The following is a 17,992-nucleotide window of genomic DNA, read 5'->3' as shown; positions in this document are numbered from 1 at the left end:
GTCCTGCCCGATTACGTTAGTGTGCAAAAATATGGCCCGGGACCGGTTATGGGAGAAATCGAACACTCTCAAAACCTAATAATTCTGCCAACTACTGACATTAGACGATGATGATGAACTTGACATTGAGGCACTTGCGAGTCATATAATAGTTATTTGAAAATGTGAACTGAATGTGAAAACTCATTAAAACGAAATTATAATTAAACATGTTTTTAAGTGTATTTGAATGATCCAATTAGATATATTAAATTGTATTTGAATAACATATTTATATGCTCAAAAATAATCTTCGAACAAGATTCTTTTAGAAGTTCAAAATTGATTTTTTTAAAGAAAAAAATAGAATCGATTTGGCCTCGGGCTGGAACTGGTTCTAGGAACCGGGCTTTGTATATGGAGAACCGGCCAGGAGTTTTTGGTCAGGACTAGGACCGACTACAATGGAACCGGTTACAAGACATAAACCTCGAGCCGAGACTGATTTGGACATGCCTCAACCCGGGACCGGCTTTTAGCTATCTCTAATAACAAATGGAAAATAGGGGTGTTCGTGGTCTGATTTGGACGGTTTAACCCTTTTATAACATATACCAGACTGCAAGCGGCAGTTGTTTGATATTTTTCAAACTATGCAGGTTGAAATAAAGGAAAAACTTTTTTGTTAATGAGGGTGTATTTTTTTACTTTATAGTTTAAATGATGCTTATTATTTTATTTATTTTATTTAATCTATCGATTTCGACAGAGATCAAGTCTATATAAATCATATCAGAGACTCCACATTCAGGTGGGATAACATCTTTTTTGGTCTTCAAGGCTTCAAACTGTTCACCATAAGTTTTGAGAATCTTTGATTAAAGCAAATCAAATCGACACAGTAAATCCCCTCGCAGTGCAGTTCTGATACCAACTGTAACATCTCAAACTAACCGTACCAGGTCTTGTCTATTTTGTCAACACACCTGAACTCACAGTTTTAAAGCGTATATGATAGATGAAGTATCTAGTCCCTTGTAAGACAACTTTTGTTCCCCACCGATGTGGGATGTTGCATGAATAGTTAAGATTTTACTTTAATTAGCCGTCTCATTGCGGTACTCAGTTGTCTACCGGACCTGCTTCTTGGTTAAAGTTTTGACAATTGGTTAAACCAAAATCAAAATTAAAACTTGAAAAACCCACCATTTCTGAATCAAAATATTCCATTATTACTAACTGAATCTGATCCTTAGTATACATATTTTGCAATCAAACAAAAAGATGTACCCAGAAACCAACAGTTTCTGTCAAAACACCAACATCAAATGAGATCGAATCGAACCCGATATCAAACGAAAACCCCTCAAATCGATAACCCGTTTCGTAAAATCAGCTGCAGAGAATAACCCTCGTAAGAGCAAGAACCAAACAAGACACAGTAAAGAAGAAAAGTGTCACAAAATCCCTTGCTGACCATTTCTTCACACCTTTGTTTTCAACCCGCAAACTCTTCGCTCTTCGAAGCGCATCTACTTCCTTCAACAAATCGAACTCCAATCCCTTCTTCTTCAATTCCTCCACACACTTCCCCAATAACTTCCCGTCTTCTTTCTCCCTCTCCAGCAGCTTCTCGAGATGCGATTCGACCTCCGTCTTATAACGAACGGCCCAGATCAGCCCCAGAGAACAGAGGAGCGAACACAGAGACGGGATCCACGATCTGTTGCAGAATCCCGATCCCGTGAACGAAGAAGATGAAGATGAACTGCTGAAGAGGATGATTAGAGAAATCGAATGGAAAAGGAAGAAGAAACAGTAGAGATGAGTTAGTTCTTTTCGAGTAGCATCGATTTGGGTTTCTTTGAGAGCGATTCGATTCAGAATCAGTTCTTCTTCTTTCAGCCATTGTTTTAACAGAAGCTTGTGGGTTGGAGTCATCGCGATTTCGTGAAGTGGGTGTAGCGACTTCGACGATGAATCCATGAGTATTGTGTTGTTGATGCTTTCATCCGCCATTAATATCGATTTTTTAGAGAGAGAGAGAGAGAGAATGAACGGTTTGAACAGAAGAGGAGCGTTGAAATGGGTATTTGAATTTTTTTTTTCCAACGGTCTAATTGTAGAAGTTTCATTTTTTGCCCTTGAACTATGATGAATTGGGATGAAGTGACCCTTATGGATATGAAAATGACAACTTAAACCCCCTATAGTTTTCTTTTTGTCACATAATGGGTCATTTTGAAATAATATCACGTGACGATGAATCACCCATCATGTCTATTTGCGTGTCGCACGTGAACGAATGACTTAGATGAATATAAAATAATAATATTTTTTTTGGTTTTATTTTTTTATATTATTTTGTCTCTGATTTCTGTTCTTTTTCATGTTTATTTAGTTTAATTTGTAAAATATTTTTTAAAATAATATATGATTAGACTCAAACTTTTATACATATTTAATTGGACAAATTGTATGAAAAAATAACATACTTTAATTTGATTCATATTTTAGGTAATATATTTTCAAAACTTTTATTTTGACACCTATGATGTAAAATTTTAAACATTTAAGTACCGGGTAATTCGTTACCATGTTGATGTGGGTAGTGATGTGGTATTCAACTCAGTATTATTTGTTGAAATATTAACTGGATACCACATCACTCGTCACATCAACATGGTAACTATTTATCCAGAAACTTAAATGTTTAAAACTTTACATCTTAGGTATCAAAATAAAAATTTTAAAAATACGTTACGCAAAATAAGAATCAAATTAAAGTACGCTATTTTTTCATCTAATTTGCACTACTCAATATATAGTATTTGAAATAGGCATTTTTTTTGTTTCAGTAATTAAATAAATTGTTTTTGTAAATGTGTCACTTGTGTATGTTTATATGATGCATAAATGATAAAAATAATAATATCAATAATAGGATGGGTATTTCGACTAATCCTAAGGCATAAGCTAAACATAATGTTCTAAAATAATAATATTTTATATGTATAAAATAATTTTTAAAAAATTTTATCAATTTTTTTATTTTTATTATATATATATATATATATATACACACTATATTATAAAACATTTGACAAAAATTCTTAAAGACCATTTTTTATGTATGAAGTACTGTTTATTGATGCATATTACTTAAAATTTAAGATTACAAGTAAATTGTGCATAAGTACAACTTATTAAAGCTTTATATTTGAATTCATGTCACTAACTACAGATAAACATAATCAAATATTGGATAAACATCTCATTTTAAATATAAAAAATCTAAAATATAATTACGATAATTATTGAGTTATAACAGAATACTTAGTTGTCATCTTATAAAAAAATATATTATTAAACCTAAATTAAATTTCTTTGTTAGTAAATCTAAATTAAATTATAATTAAAAAAATTGAATTAAAGAAATTACACCAAAACATAATAATTTTTAAAAAGATTCATTTAATATTGATATCGATATATATTTTTTTCAAAATTTTATAATATTTTTATATTTATATTTTATTCAAAAATAAAAATATTATTGTTTTTTTTTAAATCATATAAAATTATATTATATTAATATAAAAAAACAAAATACTGAAATAAAAATGTGTAATGATACATTGAACGAAGTATATATAAATATTCTGGATCTGCAAAATATTATTATGTAGGGTTGATGTTGTTGGGAAAATTTTCAAAATAAGAAAAACGGTGGAAGAGACCAGGTGGCAAAATCAATCGCCGGCCGCCATTAAAATCATCATCCTCCAAGCTGATTTCATACTCAAGTTATCCCAAATTCTTCATATTTATTGCTTCTATCATCATCTACCCTTGCTTTTTCAATTCAATTTTCCACGTCTCCACTTCCTCATCAATTTAATTCAATTCAATTTCAATTAGGTACGAATCATCTTCTTCTTCTTTTAAGTTTTGATTTGCGATCAGGTTTGTAATCGTCGTATGTTAGGGCTTCTCATGTTTATCAGATGATGTTTTCCAATCGATACAGACATATAAGTAGATCGAAGAACGGATTAAGAGAAGTGGGAAGCAATGAACAAGATAGAAAGAGCGCATCAGATGTACAGGGATGGTAAGTACGAAGAAGCCCTAGGGTTTTATACGGAAGCTCTTTCTATAGCTAAGACTAACCCACAAAAGATCGCACTCCATAGCAATCGAGCCGCCTGTTTTCTCAAACTCCACCATTTCAAAAAGGTACTTTTATGGGTTTGTTTAGTATAAAGTATTTAGTATTAGAAGCTAGATTATCATTTTGTTGGTTTAATCTGAACTTCGAGATATATATAGAAATTGAGCGAATTGTTGAATGAAGTTTAGATATTGGATCTTTTGGCCACTTGAATTCTCACTGATATGTTTGAATCTTCATGCACTTGTCAATCATATGTGGGACCTTGATACACACACATATATCTATATGTGTGTGTGGGGGGAGGATCAAATGAGAATGTTAACTATCTAAGAGAATACGAAAACAGTCTAATCACGTGCAAAATCATATGTGATTTTACATTAACAGCCAAAAAAGTGTGTAGCAGGTCGCCGGGGTAAAGTTGATTCAACCCTTCTCTTATTCTTTTAAATAGGCAGGATCAAACGATAAGCTAAACATTTTGCAAAAAGACGAGAAATTTCAGTATCATATATGATTACAGGAATGATACTCAATCTTAATCATATATGATTAAACACATGTTGCATTGACAATACATAGACGCCTAATCATACATGATTAAACACACCCAGAAGAGTGTAATCAATCATATATGATATTGAAACTTCTCGTCTTCTTGCAAAATGTTTAACTTCTCGCATGATCCTTCCTCTATGTGTGTGTGTGTGTCTGTACCCATGGCCCTGTAAGTAGCAACCTTTTCCTTCCCACTAGAAGTGCAAGTATTTCTTTTCTTTCAGAAATTTCAAGGAATAATTGCTTCATCTGGACGGCATTGAATTGGGTGTTAAGGATTCTTTCATCTGATGGCCTTGATTTGGGTGTTTAGTGTTAATGATTCCTTCATTTGATGTTACTTTGAGATATTTGAGAAATAGTTGAACGTTTTTAAGTATTGCAAGTTCCATGGGCTTAAAGGAGTATTACAGCGTTGCACATTAAGATTCTGACAGTCATATCAAGAACCTTTTATAGAGTTCCATATAAGCTAGACTTGGACACTTTCTCTTAATATGGGTTGTAACCCTCTCTGCCTTTCTCTCCTCAAGGGTGTTTTTGGACAGTAATCTAATGGGGTTCCACATATTCTCATATTGTATCAGAGTCAGGTCTATCATCTGGGATATATGTGCTTGGGACTGGCACTCTAGTACATCTATGCCCGTATAGCCTCCATTGGAAGGGGTGTCTTAGAGTCCGACATTGGCTAGACTTGGACACTTTGTCCTAAATATATGTTGGACCCCCCCCCNACATCTATGCCCGTATAGCCTCCATTGGAAGGGGTGTCTTAGAGTCCGACATTGGCTAGACTTGGACACTTTGTCCTAAATATATGTTGGACCCCTCTTTTCTGCTCTAAGCATCTTTTGAAGAGCAATTTGATGGGGTTCTCCCGATGTAGTTGAACTTGATCGGTCCACCCATCTTCATAATCTTTCTAGGTGACTAACCTGAATCAAATCTGCTTAATATTACAAGAATTCAATTGGGGAAGCCAAAAATATTTTCTTTTTATGTCTGAAAGGAAAGTAGGATTTTTCTAATATGGACAAATGGAAGTATAAGCATACTTGTGAGTTTCGTAAGTAGTAAATAACACACTGTCTATAAGATCCCACATTGGTTGGGGAGGGGAACGCAAGTTGCCTTATAAGGGACTGGTTTTGTCAAACGTGTTTTAAAACCGTGAGTCCAGGTGTGGACAAATCAGATAATATCTAGAACGGTTGGCCTGGAATGTTACATCGTCCTATGAAACAAAAGCAATGAGCAAATAGAATTTAGGGGAGTTTGTCATAAATTGTTGAAGAATCGTACACTTCTATTGAACTATAGATGAAGGGTATTCATGCATGGTTATTGTCTGAAATGCCCTTCAATAATTGATGATTAATCATGCATTTTTATTCGAGTTATTGATGAGCAATCATAGATTTCTATTGGCATCAATAATCGATGAGTAATCATACATTTCAGTTCCACGAAAACTATGAGTTGTAACTTGTAACAATTAGTTATTCAAAGAATTGATCGGACCCATTATTGGTTGTTTATTGATACATCTTACAAGTGTAATAACACTTCAATTATCTAATTATCACATTTAATAGTTTAATCCGTAATTTGAGAATTAGTCATAGTTGACCGACATTTTGGTTTATCATCATAGGCAGCAGAGGAATGTACTTCAGTTCTCGAGCTTGATCATGAGCATACGGGTGCTTTGATGTTGCGGGCTCAAACACTGGTTACGCTCAAGGAGTACCACTCTGCATTATTTGATGTAAACCGGCTCATTGAGTTGAATCCTTCGTCAGAAGTGTATCAAAATCTCGAAGCCCGTTTAAAGACACAATTGGTACTCCCTCCATACTATTTGGTAGCTCAAATTTTCATTCTTTTCACTTTTTAGCCACTTTTTCAATCAAATCCCCATTTTTGGGGGAGTTTACACAATGGCTTACGCATCTGCGTAAAGCCTATTTTCAGATCAAAATTATGCAAATTTGCTTAAGGATCCCCATTTGCGTAAGGATTTTTTTTTTCTTTTTTTGTTAATCTGAAAATAGGTTTTACGCAAATGCATGAACTTTGGCTAAAACGGGAATTTGGTTTCAAAAGTGGCTAAAAAGTGAACTTGGTTGGAGAGATAGGTGGAGGGGACGGTTGAGTGCACCCTACCTTGCAGTGGGATTTAGGGGCTGTGTGGTTAGTTTTCCATTGAGTCCTTCAAGGATAAACCTGTCTTATTGATTAGTGTAGATTGAGAAGTTTTTGTTTGAGAGTTTTTTCATAGATGGAAGGAGCATGTTTTTTAATTGGGAGGGACATGTTTGGAAAAAAAAAACCTTGGCTTTCTGCATAAAGCTCCATCCTAGAAGCTTACTGAATAAGTCACTTTTGATATCATTAAGCCACTACCAAACAATTATGTATAGCCGACCGAATAGGTGAGTCCCATCAAACTCATTAAGCCGCTGACAGGCAGACCCTTACTTGGTTTGTTTGGTTTGGTCTGGTATGCAACCGTTGTTAAATATCGTTGTATTTCCGCTCAAGGAAAGTCTCTTGCTCCAATACCCGAGGCCGAAGCCGAGCTAGAAGAAGAAGATGATGAGGAAGATGAACAATGTGCTTCAGTAGGAGTAGCTGGAAATGATAGCCACGACATAGCAGGACCTGCGCCCAAGACTGAGGTGAGCAACCCGCAAAAAAGCGTAGTAAATACCGTCTCTACCCCTCAAACACAAAGCCTAATCAAGGAGGAAATTCCGAAGCCGAAAGGGCATTCTCGTCTCGATTACTCGAGGTGGGACAAGGTTGAAGATGATAGCAGTGAAGATGATGAAGACGATGATGAAGATTCTCAACCGCAGTATCGGTTTCGTGTAAAGAATATCGGTGTAAGGTCGGTAAAGTAAAAGTATAAAAGCATAGTATATTTACTATTATACCCCTGGCCATCAACCCTTTTCATATGGTGAAATGGAGGATGAAGGTGAGATTATATCTTGTAGTCTTGTACAGTTTGATTGGTGAGCAGCATAAATGATGAAATTCTTCATGAATTCAGCTTTGGTGGTAAACTGCTGTTATGTTGATTTTTTGACATTCATTTGTGAATAAAGTTGTATGCATTCCTATAATAATTTGTAATATAAAAAAGAAGAGTTAATTACCTTTTTTGCCCCTGTGATTTGTTCAAATTCTAGATATCGTTCCTCGAGTTTAGAAGTAACAAATCCTTTCATTTTGGTTGCATTATCTTATGGATTTGGTCCCTTCCTTTGACAGTCTCATGAAGCCCCTCCCATCGAGTGCCCCCGTATGCCCCTCAAGCAATGACGGATCTATAAACTTAGTGAGTGGGGGCCCTAAGGCATAAGAAAATCTGAAACCAATAACTCACACGAATCACAACGGTGTTTGTGGTTATTCAGTTTGCGGGTTTAACAGTTCGATTAACCGACAAATGTAAGTTTCGGTTTCATATTTTCTTATCATATCGGTGAATCGAATAGCAAATCATACTATTAATATTAGGTGAATTGATTGATCTTTAAACTGAAAGAACATAAATTTGAGATATATTTAATAAAACCATCGACCAACGTTATAATTGTAGCATGATTATAAGAACTAGCGGTAATAAAACAATCAATGTGTGATGGAACAACTATCAAGTGAGGGAGTAGGGGTTTCGTAGAACAAACTAGGAAACGTCATAAATGACCGGAGAAATAAAGACGTAGGAGTAAACAAAATTCTTTTTAGCCATAATATTTGAAAATAACAATCTTTGAGCGGGGTTTTTCCCGTCACATCATTGCACTTTAGACATAAGTCCGTCCCTGCTTTCATGTGAGGACATTTTAGTCATTTTACTGTGTGGTTTATAAAGAGACATTTTGATCGTTTTATCTTTTGGTTCATAGAGAGGAGCAGAGAAAATGATTTCTTTAAACCAACCATTAAGCATCCTTATATACTAGAACAGTTTTCATCGAGATGTACCAGATCAATCTTCGTATAAAGCGTGATTCATGGTTGGATTTTAGATTAAAGGTGATCAAGGGTTCAGATTTCCTCTTACGCTTCTTACTATAACTTTGCTTCTCACAGATTTCCCCTTATGTATGTTTTGTGTTTTAAAGCTTTAAAGCATGTTAAATGTTTACTATATGAAAATGAGTTTCACATTGAGATATTTTGAGTTTGTGACTACATATGAGGGGTCATGTGTTGGGACATATATACTATAGTGGTGCATATGGTGGCATGTATCACTGTATTATTCCTCTGTCGAAAAGTAAAAAAATTAGGTTCGTAAAAGGTGCAACCATATGAATTTGTTGTGTGCCATTGTATGTATTTTGGAACTACATTAAGAACAAGTTTTATTTGATAGAGTTGGTTTGCAAGACTTTTGTTCCACCCCAGACTAAGTTTGAGTCCTATTAGTGCCATTTTGTTACTCAAATGGTGTCACCGTTTGAAAAAAAAATCGTATATTTGTTTTTTATAGTCAAACGGTGCTATCGTTTGCAATTTTTTCTCTATATTTTTCTTATAGTCAAATGGTGTCATCATTTGAAGAAATTATGGGTATGGCCTGTATTAAACACACTGGTATTATGTTATGGATTTGTTTAGTTTATGTTTTAGAATTTACAGCTGAGTATAGACTTTTGGTTTTCAGATGTCCAAGTGATATAAACATGTTTTACTATTTACAGCTGAATTGTTTGCCATTTGTTGGGTAATTCATTCAGTATTATGATGAGTGGTAATTCATTTGTTGGTTGATCGGGTTGAAGATATTTGAACAACTCAATCCAATGCTTGTTGTTTGAAAAATCACAACCCAAACCAACCCAAGCCATACGAGTTGGTAGGATTGATATTTTAGTACATCAAAATATTATTCTAATCTTGAATATGGTGTTTTCTATGGTCTACTCATAATATATTTTTCATCATCAACCATTTGGTACAACTTATCTATATACTTCTTAAATTTTTAACTACATAACGTTCAATTAATTTTCTCAATTGTGTGTGTGTGTGTATATATATACATGTGTATGTGTGTGTTCACAATTATTGAACATATATACAAATGAGTTATACATAGACGGAGGATATATTGAAAATATATGTATATGTTGAAGGTACGTGATGATGTAATTCCTTTACGTATTAATAGAGACTCAACAATCATATTAAATCTAAGAGATAAAAGAATATCAGTTTCAGTGGACTAGGTTGAGTTCAAATAAAAATAACTCACTATCAGTCCACTACCTACGGTTTAAAGATTTTACAACTCGATTAGACATTGAGTTGCTTCTGGTTGAGTTATTTCGCGTTGGATTGGGTTGGTCAGGTTTTTGAACACCTCTACTTAGATCATGCCGAAATCTTAGGGGCAGATCTAGCCCGATCAAATTGAAAGGTCCGGTTAAGCTCAAAAAAGAAGTCTAATCAAGTCTTTTTTCAACCCCAAAGTCAGGTCTAGCTCGACTTGGGGCTAAAAAAGTCTTGAGCCTTTTTTTTGCTCATTAAAAATGGGTTTTGAAGTTCTGAGCTCAAGAATAAAGAAACCCAAGCTTTGTGCATCTCTAACGATGCATGTGTGAGCACCAATATTGACGATAATTAAGTATCCAAGTGACTGGTTCAAGTATTAACCGGTTACATTGTTGACGTAACGAATGACATGTATTTTTTATCTGATGTAGATGATGTCGTGGATTTTTTAAATATAAAATTAGTTTCAAAATTTATATATATTTTTAGTTTTTTATTAGATTTTTTATAATAAACTGAAGAACCCAGATTAAGCAGCTTCCCATTACTTCATCTTCCTTACCAAATCTCTTAATATTAAAGGGTGTTTGAGAAATGCGTTTCTACAAAAACACTTATCAACTTATTATAAGTCATAAGAGTTTAATTTATTCAAAAACTCCTTATTACCGGTTTGACATCGGTATAAGTTGTTTATCCAAACACTCAAAAGTGTTTATTAACAGTACCACATCGAAATAAATCAGTAAATTATTTTTATAAGCAATCTCAGACACCATATTCACAGCTTTATGCGAAAATAAAGATGACTTCTTGTTTGAAGATGGGGAAGGGGATGATGTCTGCCCTACTTGGGTTGTTGGGTTCTCTGTTGGAATGAATGAGCATTTAATTTTTTTATTTAAACTCAATTTATATAAAAAAAATCTATAATATTCATTCGTTATATCAATAACGTAACCGGTTAATACATGAACAGGTTATCCAAATATTTAAATGTTTAAGATTTTACATTTTAAGTACCAATCAAATGTTTTAAAAATATATTATAAGGGTATTCGTATAATGCAACGAGATATATCTTTATTTTAATGTTTCGTTTTTTTTTTTTGTCTATGTTGATATAATATGATTTATGTGGTTTTGAGAAAAAATAATGTTTTACGATTTAGTGAAGTAATTTATTTTTGGCTTAACAATAAAATTTTATAAAGATAATTATTCTATTATAACTAAATAATTAATCTTAATTATATTTTTAAAAAAATTATATTTAAAACGAGATGTTTATCCTGTATTTGATTATGTTTATCTGCAGTTAGTTATACGAATTCAAAAATTGAGCTTTAATAAGTTGTACTTATGCACAATTTACTTGTAATCTTAAATTTTAAGTAATATGCATTAATACACAATCCTTCATGCATAAATAATGGTTTTAAAAAGTTTTTATCAAATGCTTTATAATATAGTATAGATTACTAAAAATAGAAATTAATATAAAATACGTTATTTTTTAATACAATTTTTTATAATTATAAATCGAAATAAAATTTGGACCCATTTGAATTTCTTTAATTTAAACGCATACAATTATTTGGAGGGAATAAGAAAATTCAAAAACGAAATTGGGATAAAATATTATAATATTGATGTTATTGTAGTAAATTTCAATAATGGTCCCTATACTATTTCATGATTTCCATTTTAGTTTAATGTTTATTTATTTTACATGTTTTAGTCCATTTAGTGAATTCTTTTGACAAAACAATCCATCATCCACTGGTATTAACACGTTTTTTTTGGAAGAAAACAAGATCACATGACATCTTAAATGGGTAATACCGTTTCCATAAATTTTGATCTAAACAATAAATCTACTTCAATGGTATAAACTTTAAGATTCAGATGTATTAATTTTTATCTTTTCATATTGGTGTAAAACTTGATGTAGCAAAATGATGTTACACTAAAATGTAAGAATGATGATTTGCCCTGACGACCCGGTGGAGAACCCGGCTCACCCGACCCGAACGGGAACGGGGATTCCCTGCTAAAACGGGTTTCAGGACCGGGGATCCCCGATAGACTCAAACCGGGGGTGGGGCTAGGGCTGGTGTACCCCCGCCTCGTACCCGGTATACTAATATTCATTTAATAAGTATTCGGGCTTTGGAAATCTGATAGTTGGTCTCTGTTGCTGTTGGACTTCAAGAGTATTTATATTAGAAAATATGAGACTGGACCAGGTTGGGGAATGGGGACCGAAGTTTGACCAAGGTTTGACTAGGTTTTAACCGGGGACGAGATGTTAATCCCCATACCCTTCAGGGACCAAGGACTGTTGTTAAAAACCGGGGGTCGGGGATTACAAAACCCACCCCATCCCCGTGCCGTTGCCATGCCTACTAAAATGATATAGTACTATTTATTACACTAATTTTGGTGTCTCTATTGAAGTAATTTGGTGTCAAATTTAGTATTTGATGTCTTTGTTGAAAATGGTCTACCATGTTAAAATGATAGTAACGTGCATTAAAAATCCCAATCTTCGTACTTTAAGCATATGAAAATAATAAATACATAAGCTTCATATTTCAAATGTTTGAAGTTAAAATTGTTTATATTTGCTATCAATTTTTAAAATTTTGTACTGTTTTAACTGAGTTTTCTGTTCATTAATTGCATGATTATTGCATATGTTTTAATATATTATCTGTTACTTGTTTGTCTATGACAAAATCTGTATCATCATCTTAGTTTTTTAGACCGTTACGAGAAAAACAAGTAGCAGACAATAAAAAGATTCAGTATAACAGCAAAATCAACTTCATGAGTTGTAACTTGTAAACACATTTTTTTGTTGTTATGGATATAGACTTGAGATCATGTGAGAGACCATAAATTAACACTAAACCTTCACATGAAAATACGTTTTTTGTACTTTCACAGTATTTTGCTTTGAAGGTTCAATGTAATTTTTGTGGTTTTACGGATCTCATGAAAACATAATGGTTTAACGAGAACACAACCCTAAGAATATAAACGATATCATTTAGGTAATTAATATCCAATTTTGAACAAAAAAGTGAAAAAATAAATTCACTGGACTAAAAGTGTAATATGAGAGTTAGTTGGAGGACTATTTTTGTAACTTATTCATATTATATTCTCCAGAGTTTTGTCCGAAGTCGTTGTTGGGTATCTTTCACCTGCAACCTAATTCGTACAAGAATATGCACAGGCTGCTGCCAAATTTCTACAGCGATTAGGTTTGGATTCAGTTTATCAGAGAGACCAAATTGGGGGAAATTGAATTAGGGTTTTTATCAAGAAGTCGATGATGTCGGAGCACAGCAGCACGGTTAGTACGGCAGGCGGACCGGATTTTAACCTACCGGACGAGATACTGTCTGTGATCCCCACGGATCCTTACGATCAGTTAGATCTTGCTCGGAAGATCACTTCAATGGCGCTTGCATCACGCGTTTCTAAATTGGAGTCGGAGGCAGGGAGGTTGAGGCATAAGTTGAACGAGAAAGATCGGGTTATAATGGAACTCGAAGGAAAAGTCTCCGAGCTTCAACAAACATGTCATAATGTTCAATTGCGGTTGCAGATTACACTTGAAGACAATGTAGTTGCTTTTTTTTAATTACTTCTGTTAATTGTTCTTGCATTTCGTGTTATTTTGCTTCAGAGTTGTACTTAAAATTTTGTTTTATTTGATGATTGAAGTCGAAACTTGTGGAGGAGAGAGATTCGTTGGCTATGGCTACTAAGAAGTTAGGGCGCGATTTATCTAAGGTTTGAATTTAGATTGCTTTTCGTGCTTGCAATTTTACAATGGCGAATTCATCATTTCTAACATGATATAGTCCTGTTGCTCGTATTATTTGAACGGCGAGTAATTTGACAACTATTTATCTTTATCTGGAACAATGTCTGAATGACTTTATGAAAGTTAGTATGGAGCTTATGTTGTTGGTGGAATTTGTGATACAGTTTGTTTATGCTTAGCATCTGATATATGTTAAGGAGAACTCGATTATCCACGATATCCATAGATGATGAAATACCTCTCATTTGTCGATTCATGTCCATGTATTTGTACTTTTTCATAATAAATGGATTTAAGTCTGTGAAATGCCAGTCTTTCCCCTTCTCGAAAGCTCGGATGCTTGCAGATATAAATGATCCCTAAAAGCTTAAATTATGCTAAAGACAAACGTTAAAAAGTGGTTGTCTGCCAGTTTATGACTACTTAGTTTGTGCTGGATAGAGCAATATTTATTTGCCTATTATGTATTTGACGAATACTATTATCTTAATCACCACTCATCGTTGTTCTTTCTCCATATGACTTTGGTTTAGTTTGAGTTGATCAAACCGAATGCTTAATTGGAACTAATGGTTTATCTATGCCATCAACCATAGGCGCTAGTGTAAGAGCTTATGGAAACTCCAATATACGCCTGCAAATGAGCTTGAGCTTGACTATAAGCTAAACTTAAACTTGATTCGTTAGCTCGATGAGCCTTCATGATGTAGGCTGGAGCTCAAATAGCTCGAAAATATCCTTTAGAAACCATGCTCAATTAAGCCGCTTGATTCGAGTTCAAATTGAGAGCCTGGATATCTCAAAAATATCCATCAAAATTATATTCCATTTCCAACCTTGATTCAAGCCGGACCAAAAAATATGCACCACACCTTGGCCATAAGTTGAAAATTAATTTAGACAAATCCAACCATAACAAAGTCCAACAATAACATCATTTTCAAATTTCGCTTAAACATTCTTAAATTCAAGTAAAACTTAAACATGAAATGATGAAACATTGTTAGGTCAAAATTCTCAAATATCCAAGCAAAATGGTTTTCATGAATTGGTGAAGCTTTTAGTATGCTTGAGATGAAACATGGATCAAACATGAAACATGTTAGGAAAAAAAAAGAAACAAGGACCAACTCAAGTATTAAGAAAAATACAGTAAAGTTGTAAACAAAAATAACAAACCTCATAACATGATCAAGAAAAGGATTAGATTAATTGTAGCTGGCATTTTTGCTCCCTACAGAAATTGAATGAAAGATGAGGTAGAAACTGTTAGAAAACAAATGTAAATAAAATTTTATAGGTCAAAAACAAATTTGATTTTTCTTCTAAACACCAGGAATGTTTTTAAGGCAGTCCCTCCACAAAACAAGACTTGTACAGTCTCAACTGTTAACAAGACTTGATATGCATGAGTTTACTCTAATTTTAACCTTGAATTTGGCCTCATGCTACTGTAGGGAGCAAAAACATCACATGCCAATTTTGACAATAGACGTTACTTGGATTGGTTTCCCTTCACCAATCCAATGTGTCAAAAAGAGATTGGCTGCCAATTGTGGACATATATGGCACCCATCAGCTAAATATACTTCAAGATTAGTCTTTTGTGGTTGAATTGTTTGAACTTGCTTCGCATAATTCTAAACTTCTCGAAATCCTGCTTCAGAAGAAATAATTGATTGCGCCTTTGTAGATTTTAACAAAGAAGCACCCCTTTGCTAACTTGATTGTGACTTGGCTTTATTAAACATTGTTACATACTCATTATGTGTGCACCTGTGCTTGTTTTCTCATGTGCATGGCCTCTTCTATAATCTTGCCAAGAGCTGTCGGCATACATATATTCGTTGAAAGGGTACCCATTGCGGGAATCAGTGATGGAGTTTAGGATATTTGACACATAATTTAAAAACCAAGTCTTGTTCAATCTACTTATCTGCTTGATGGTTCACTTCTCTTTTCAAATATGGCAATGAGAGGATCATAGTTTTTTGCATGCATACTGTGTATCTAATATGTTATATTTTTGACAGCTGGAGACTTTCAAGCGACAATTAATGCAGTCATTGAATGACAATGATTCGACTGTAAGATTGTTGTGCTATTATTTTGTCTTCTCTTCCACCTTGCATTTCATTGATCATGCTGTCCCTGTTTGATGCTAAACTCTAATTTGTGCTCTAACCTTTCAATAATTTCTATCCTCAGCAAGCAACAACTGTAGATATAGGCACCTATGATCAATCTGCTCCCAGAGCATATCCCGTTAAAGGTAAGTCATGGGTTTGATTGGAAATATCCTGCACTTCTTTGTCTCTTAGATAAGTAATGATCCTTGTTGGTATCCCTTTATTTCACAAATTTAGGAACCGTTAACCAAATGCTTACCTGGTAAACGCTTACCCGCAAGATTTACTACTCTCATTTACTTTATGGGTAACATTCCTGACCATCAAAATGGATTGATGGTAATGTTTATAACCCGGTAAGCGCTTACCGGGTAAGAGTCATCACCCTCACTTACCGGGTAAGGTGATCCTTCCCGTCCCTCTTACCGGTAAGATTCTCGGTCCTTGTTATATTCACCCGGTAAGATTATTGAACCGGTAAGCGCTTACCAAGGTAAGTGTTTAGTATACACCCCTTTAGTGTTCCAACTGTCTTCTGTCTTCCATGTGGTTGTAATGTGCTCTCCCAATGTTGTTCTTACCCTACAGAAGAGGAGACAAATGGCTATAGAAGGCACCACTCTTTTAGTGGTTCTATAGATGGTGGAAACATCCCTGATGACGGTACTAAAACTGACTCTTTTGGGATCGAGTGTCGTGTGATGTTGTGTGGCTCCTCTTAATCTCCTGTACTAATGCCAATTGCGATTTATATTATATTCTTCCAATTACAGCCTCAAAGCATGCTGGTCAAAGGTTTTCTATGACACCGTATATCAGTGCACGAGTAACTCCAACTGCAACTCCCAAGACGATCTCTGCGACTGTATCTCCCAGAAGATATTCTGCTTCTGGTGCTACATCCCCAACAAAAATTCAATACGAAGGGCGTACTACGCTGTCATCATGGTATTCATCAAGCCAACAATCTTCTGCTGGAAACTCTCCTCCTCGTGGTCCCCCATTACCAGGTTTGACGGCTTCTCACCTGCGTGAAATCTAATAGCTCCCATTCAAAAGCCGGTTCTGTGTTTACTTTATTTTATTTTGCTATCTGGTTTATCTATCTCACACGACTTCTTCCTTTAGGCCGTACCTCTAAGATTGATGGAAAGGAGGTCTTCCGTCAAGCAAGGTGAGTTCCTTCACAGGCTTTTTTATGGTTGTTTAGGCGAATTTGGACTATAAATCCCAATTTCTATTTGAATAACCTGAAATGGTTTTAAGATAATTATTTAATCATTCAAAAAGAAAAAAAAGGAAGTTCTATTAACTAGATCCATGCACCTCGTGTTACTTTTGGAGTTTCCACATTCTTTAGGATCTTTTTTGATTGGTGATTCACGAAAAATGTTAAAATGTCTCTACCCAGGAGCCGTCTATCTTATGAGCAGTTCAGTGCTTTTCTGGCAAATATAAAGGAATTAAATGCTCAAAAACAATCTCGTGAGGTAAGTAGCACTGCTTCTGTTACCATGCCGATCGACCACCTCCTTTTCCCAACGTTCTCTTTACCTTGCACTTTGTCCTTTCAGGAGACTCTGAGGAAGGCAGAAGAAATATTTGGTACTGATAACAAGGATCTTTATCTGTCGTTTCAAGGTCTGCTAAACCGCAACAAGCAATGAAGATATCGTTGGTGGATATATATTTTATTTATGAGTGTGAGTTCCCTGCTTTTGAGTGTGTTACTTTAGTCTAAATAGTTTATTGCATCAGTCTTGCCAATAATTGCAGAATTTGACTTCTGTGTCTTTTCCATGCTAACATGATATCAGGTTTATGGCAAAGAATCTATGGAAATGAAGTCGTAAGGATTAAATGAAGTAATGGGAAGCTAAAGGTCTGTATAGGTTTAGTTTTTGGCTATTTCATGCCTGTATGAAATATAAGATACTAGATATCTTATCTGCAATTCTGCACTGTGCACCTTAATTCATGACATGATGATCCATTGACTGTTTCAGTTTT

At 34.4% G+C, this 17,992-nt stretch overlaps 3 protein-coding genes across 6 annotated transcripts; 2 read left to right on the top strand and 1 right to left on the bottom strand.

The window, feature by feature from the left end:
- Window positions 1-1,203: 1,203 nt before the first annotated feature.
- LOC112507878 lies at window positions 1,204-1,989 on the bottom strand. The gene has a single exon (XM_025112620.1). It carries the CDS (start codon window positions 1,963-1,965, stop codon window positions 1,372-1,374), a length of 594 nt encoding a protein of 197 aa, XP_024968388.1. The 5' UTR covers window positions 1,966-1,989; the 3' UTR covers window positions 1,204-1,371.
- A 1,720-nt stretch (window positions 1,990-3,709) lies between these two features.
- LOC112505677 (protein unc-45 homolog A) lies at window positions 3,710-7,848 on the top strand. Of its 4 annotated transcripts, XM_025109582.1 has the most exons (5): window positions 3,725-3,900; window positions 3,968-4,093; window positions 4,162-4,218; window positions 6,372-6,560; window positions 7,267-7,848. In XM_025109582.1, the coding sequence occupies exons 2-5, from the start codon at window positions 4,091-4,093 to the stop codon at window positions 7,621-7,623; spliced, it is 606 nt and encodes a 201-aa protein (XP_024965350.1). In that variant the 5' UTR covers window positions 3,725-3,900; window positions 3,968-4,090; the 3' UTR covers window positions 7,624-7,848. The 4 variants fall into 4 exon arrangements, with proteins under 4 accessions (XP_024965347.1, XP_024965350.1, XP_024965349.1 ...); XM_025109579.1 differs by having other exon boundaries at window positions 3,710-3,900; window positions 4,010-4,218; XM_025109581.1 differs by having other exon boundaries at window positions 3,987-4,218.
- Window positions 7,849-13,230: 5,382 nt separating this feature from the next.
- Window positions 13,231-17,992, top strand: LOC112507093 (uncharacterized protein At4g15545). Its single transcript, XM_025111505.1, has 10 exons — window positions 13,231-13,649; window positions 13,751-13,819; window positions 15,887-15,940; window positions 16,062-16,125; window positions 16,571-16,645; window positions 16,756-16,992; window positions 17,111-17,156; window positions 17,394-17,472; window positions 17,557-17,685; window positions 17,800-17,992. Exons 1-9 carry the CDS (start codon window positions 13,353-13,355, stop codon window positions 17,647-17,649), a joined length of 1,014 nt encoding a protein of 337 aa, XP_024967273.1. The 5' UTR covers window positions 13,231-13,352; the 3' UTR covers window positions 17,650-17,685; window positions 17,800-17,992.

Source organism: Cynara cardunculus, assembly GCF_001531365.2.
Source record: "Cynara cardunculus var. scolymus isolate 2C chromosome LG 2, CcrdV1, whole genome shotgun sequence".
Taxonomy (NCBI): Eukaryota; Viridiplantae; Streptophyta; class Magnoliopsida; order Asterales; family Asteraceae; genus Cynara; species Cynara cardunculus.
The sequence above is the reverse complement of the archived record's forward strand: the minus strand, read 5'-3'. Positions and strand labels throughout refer to the sequence as shown.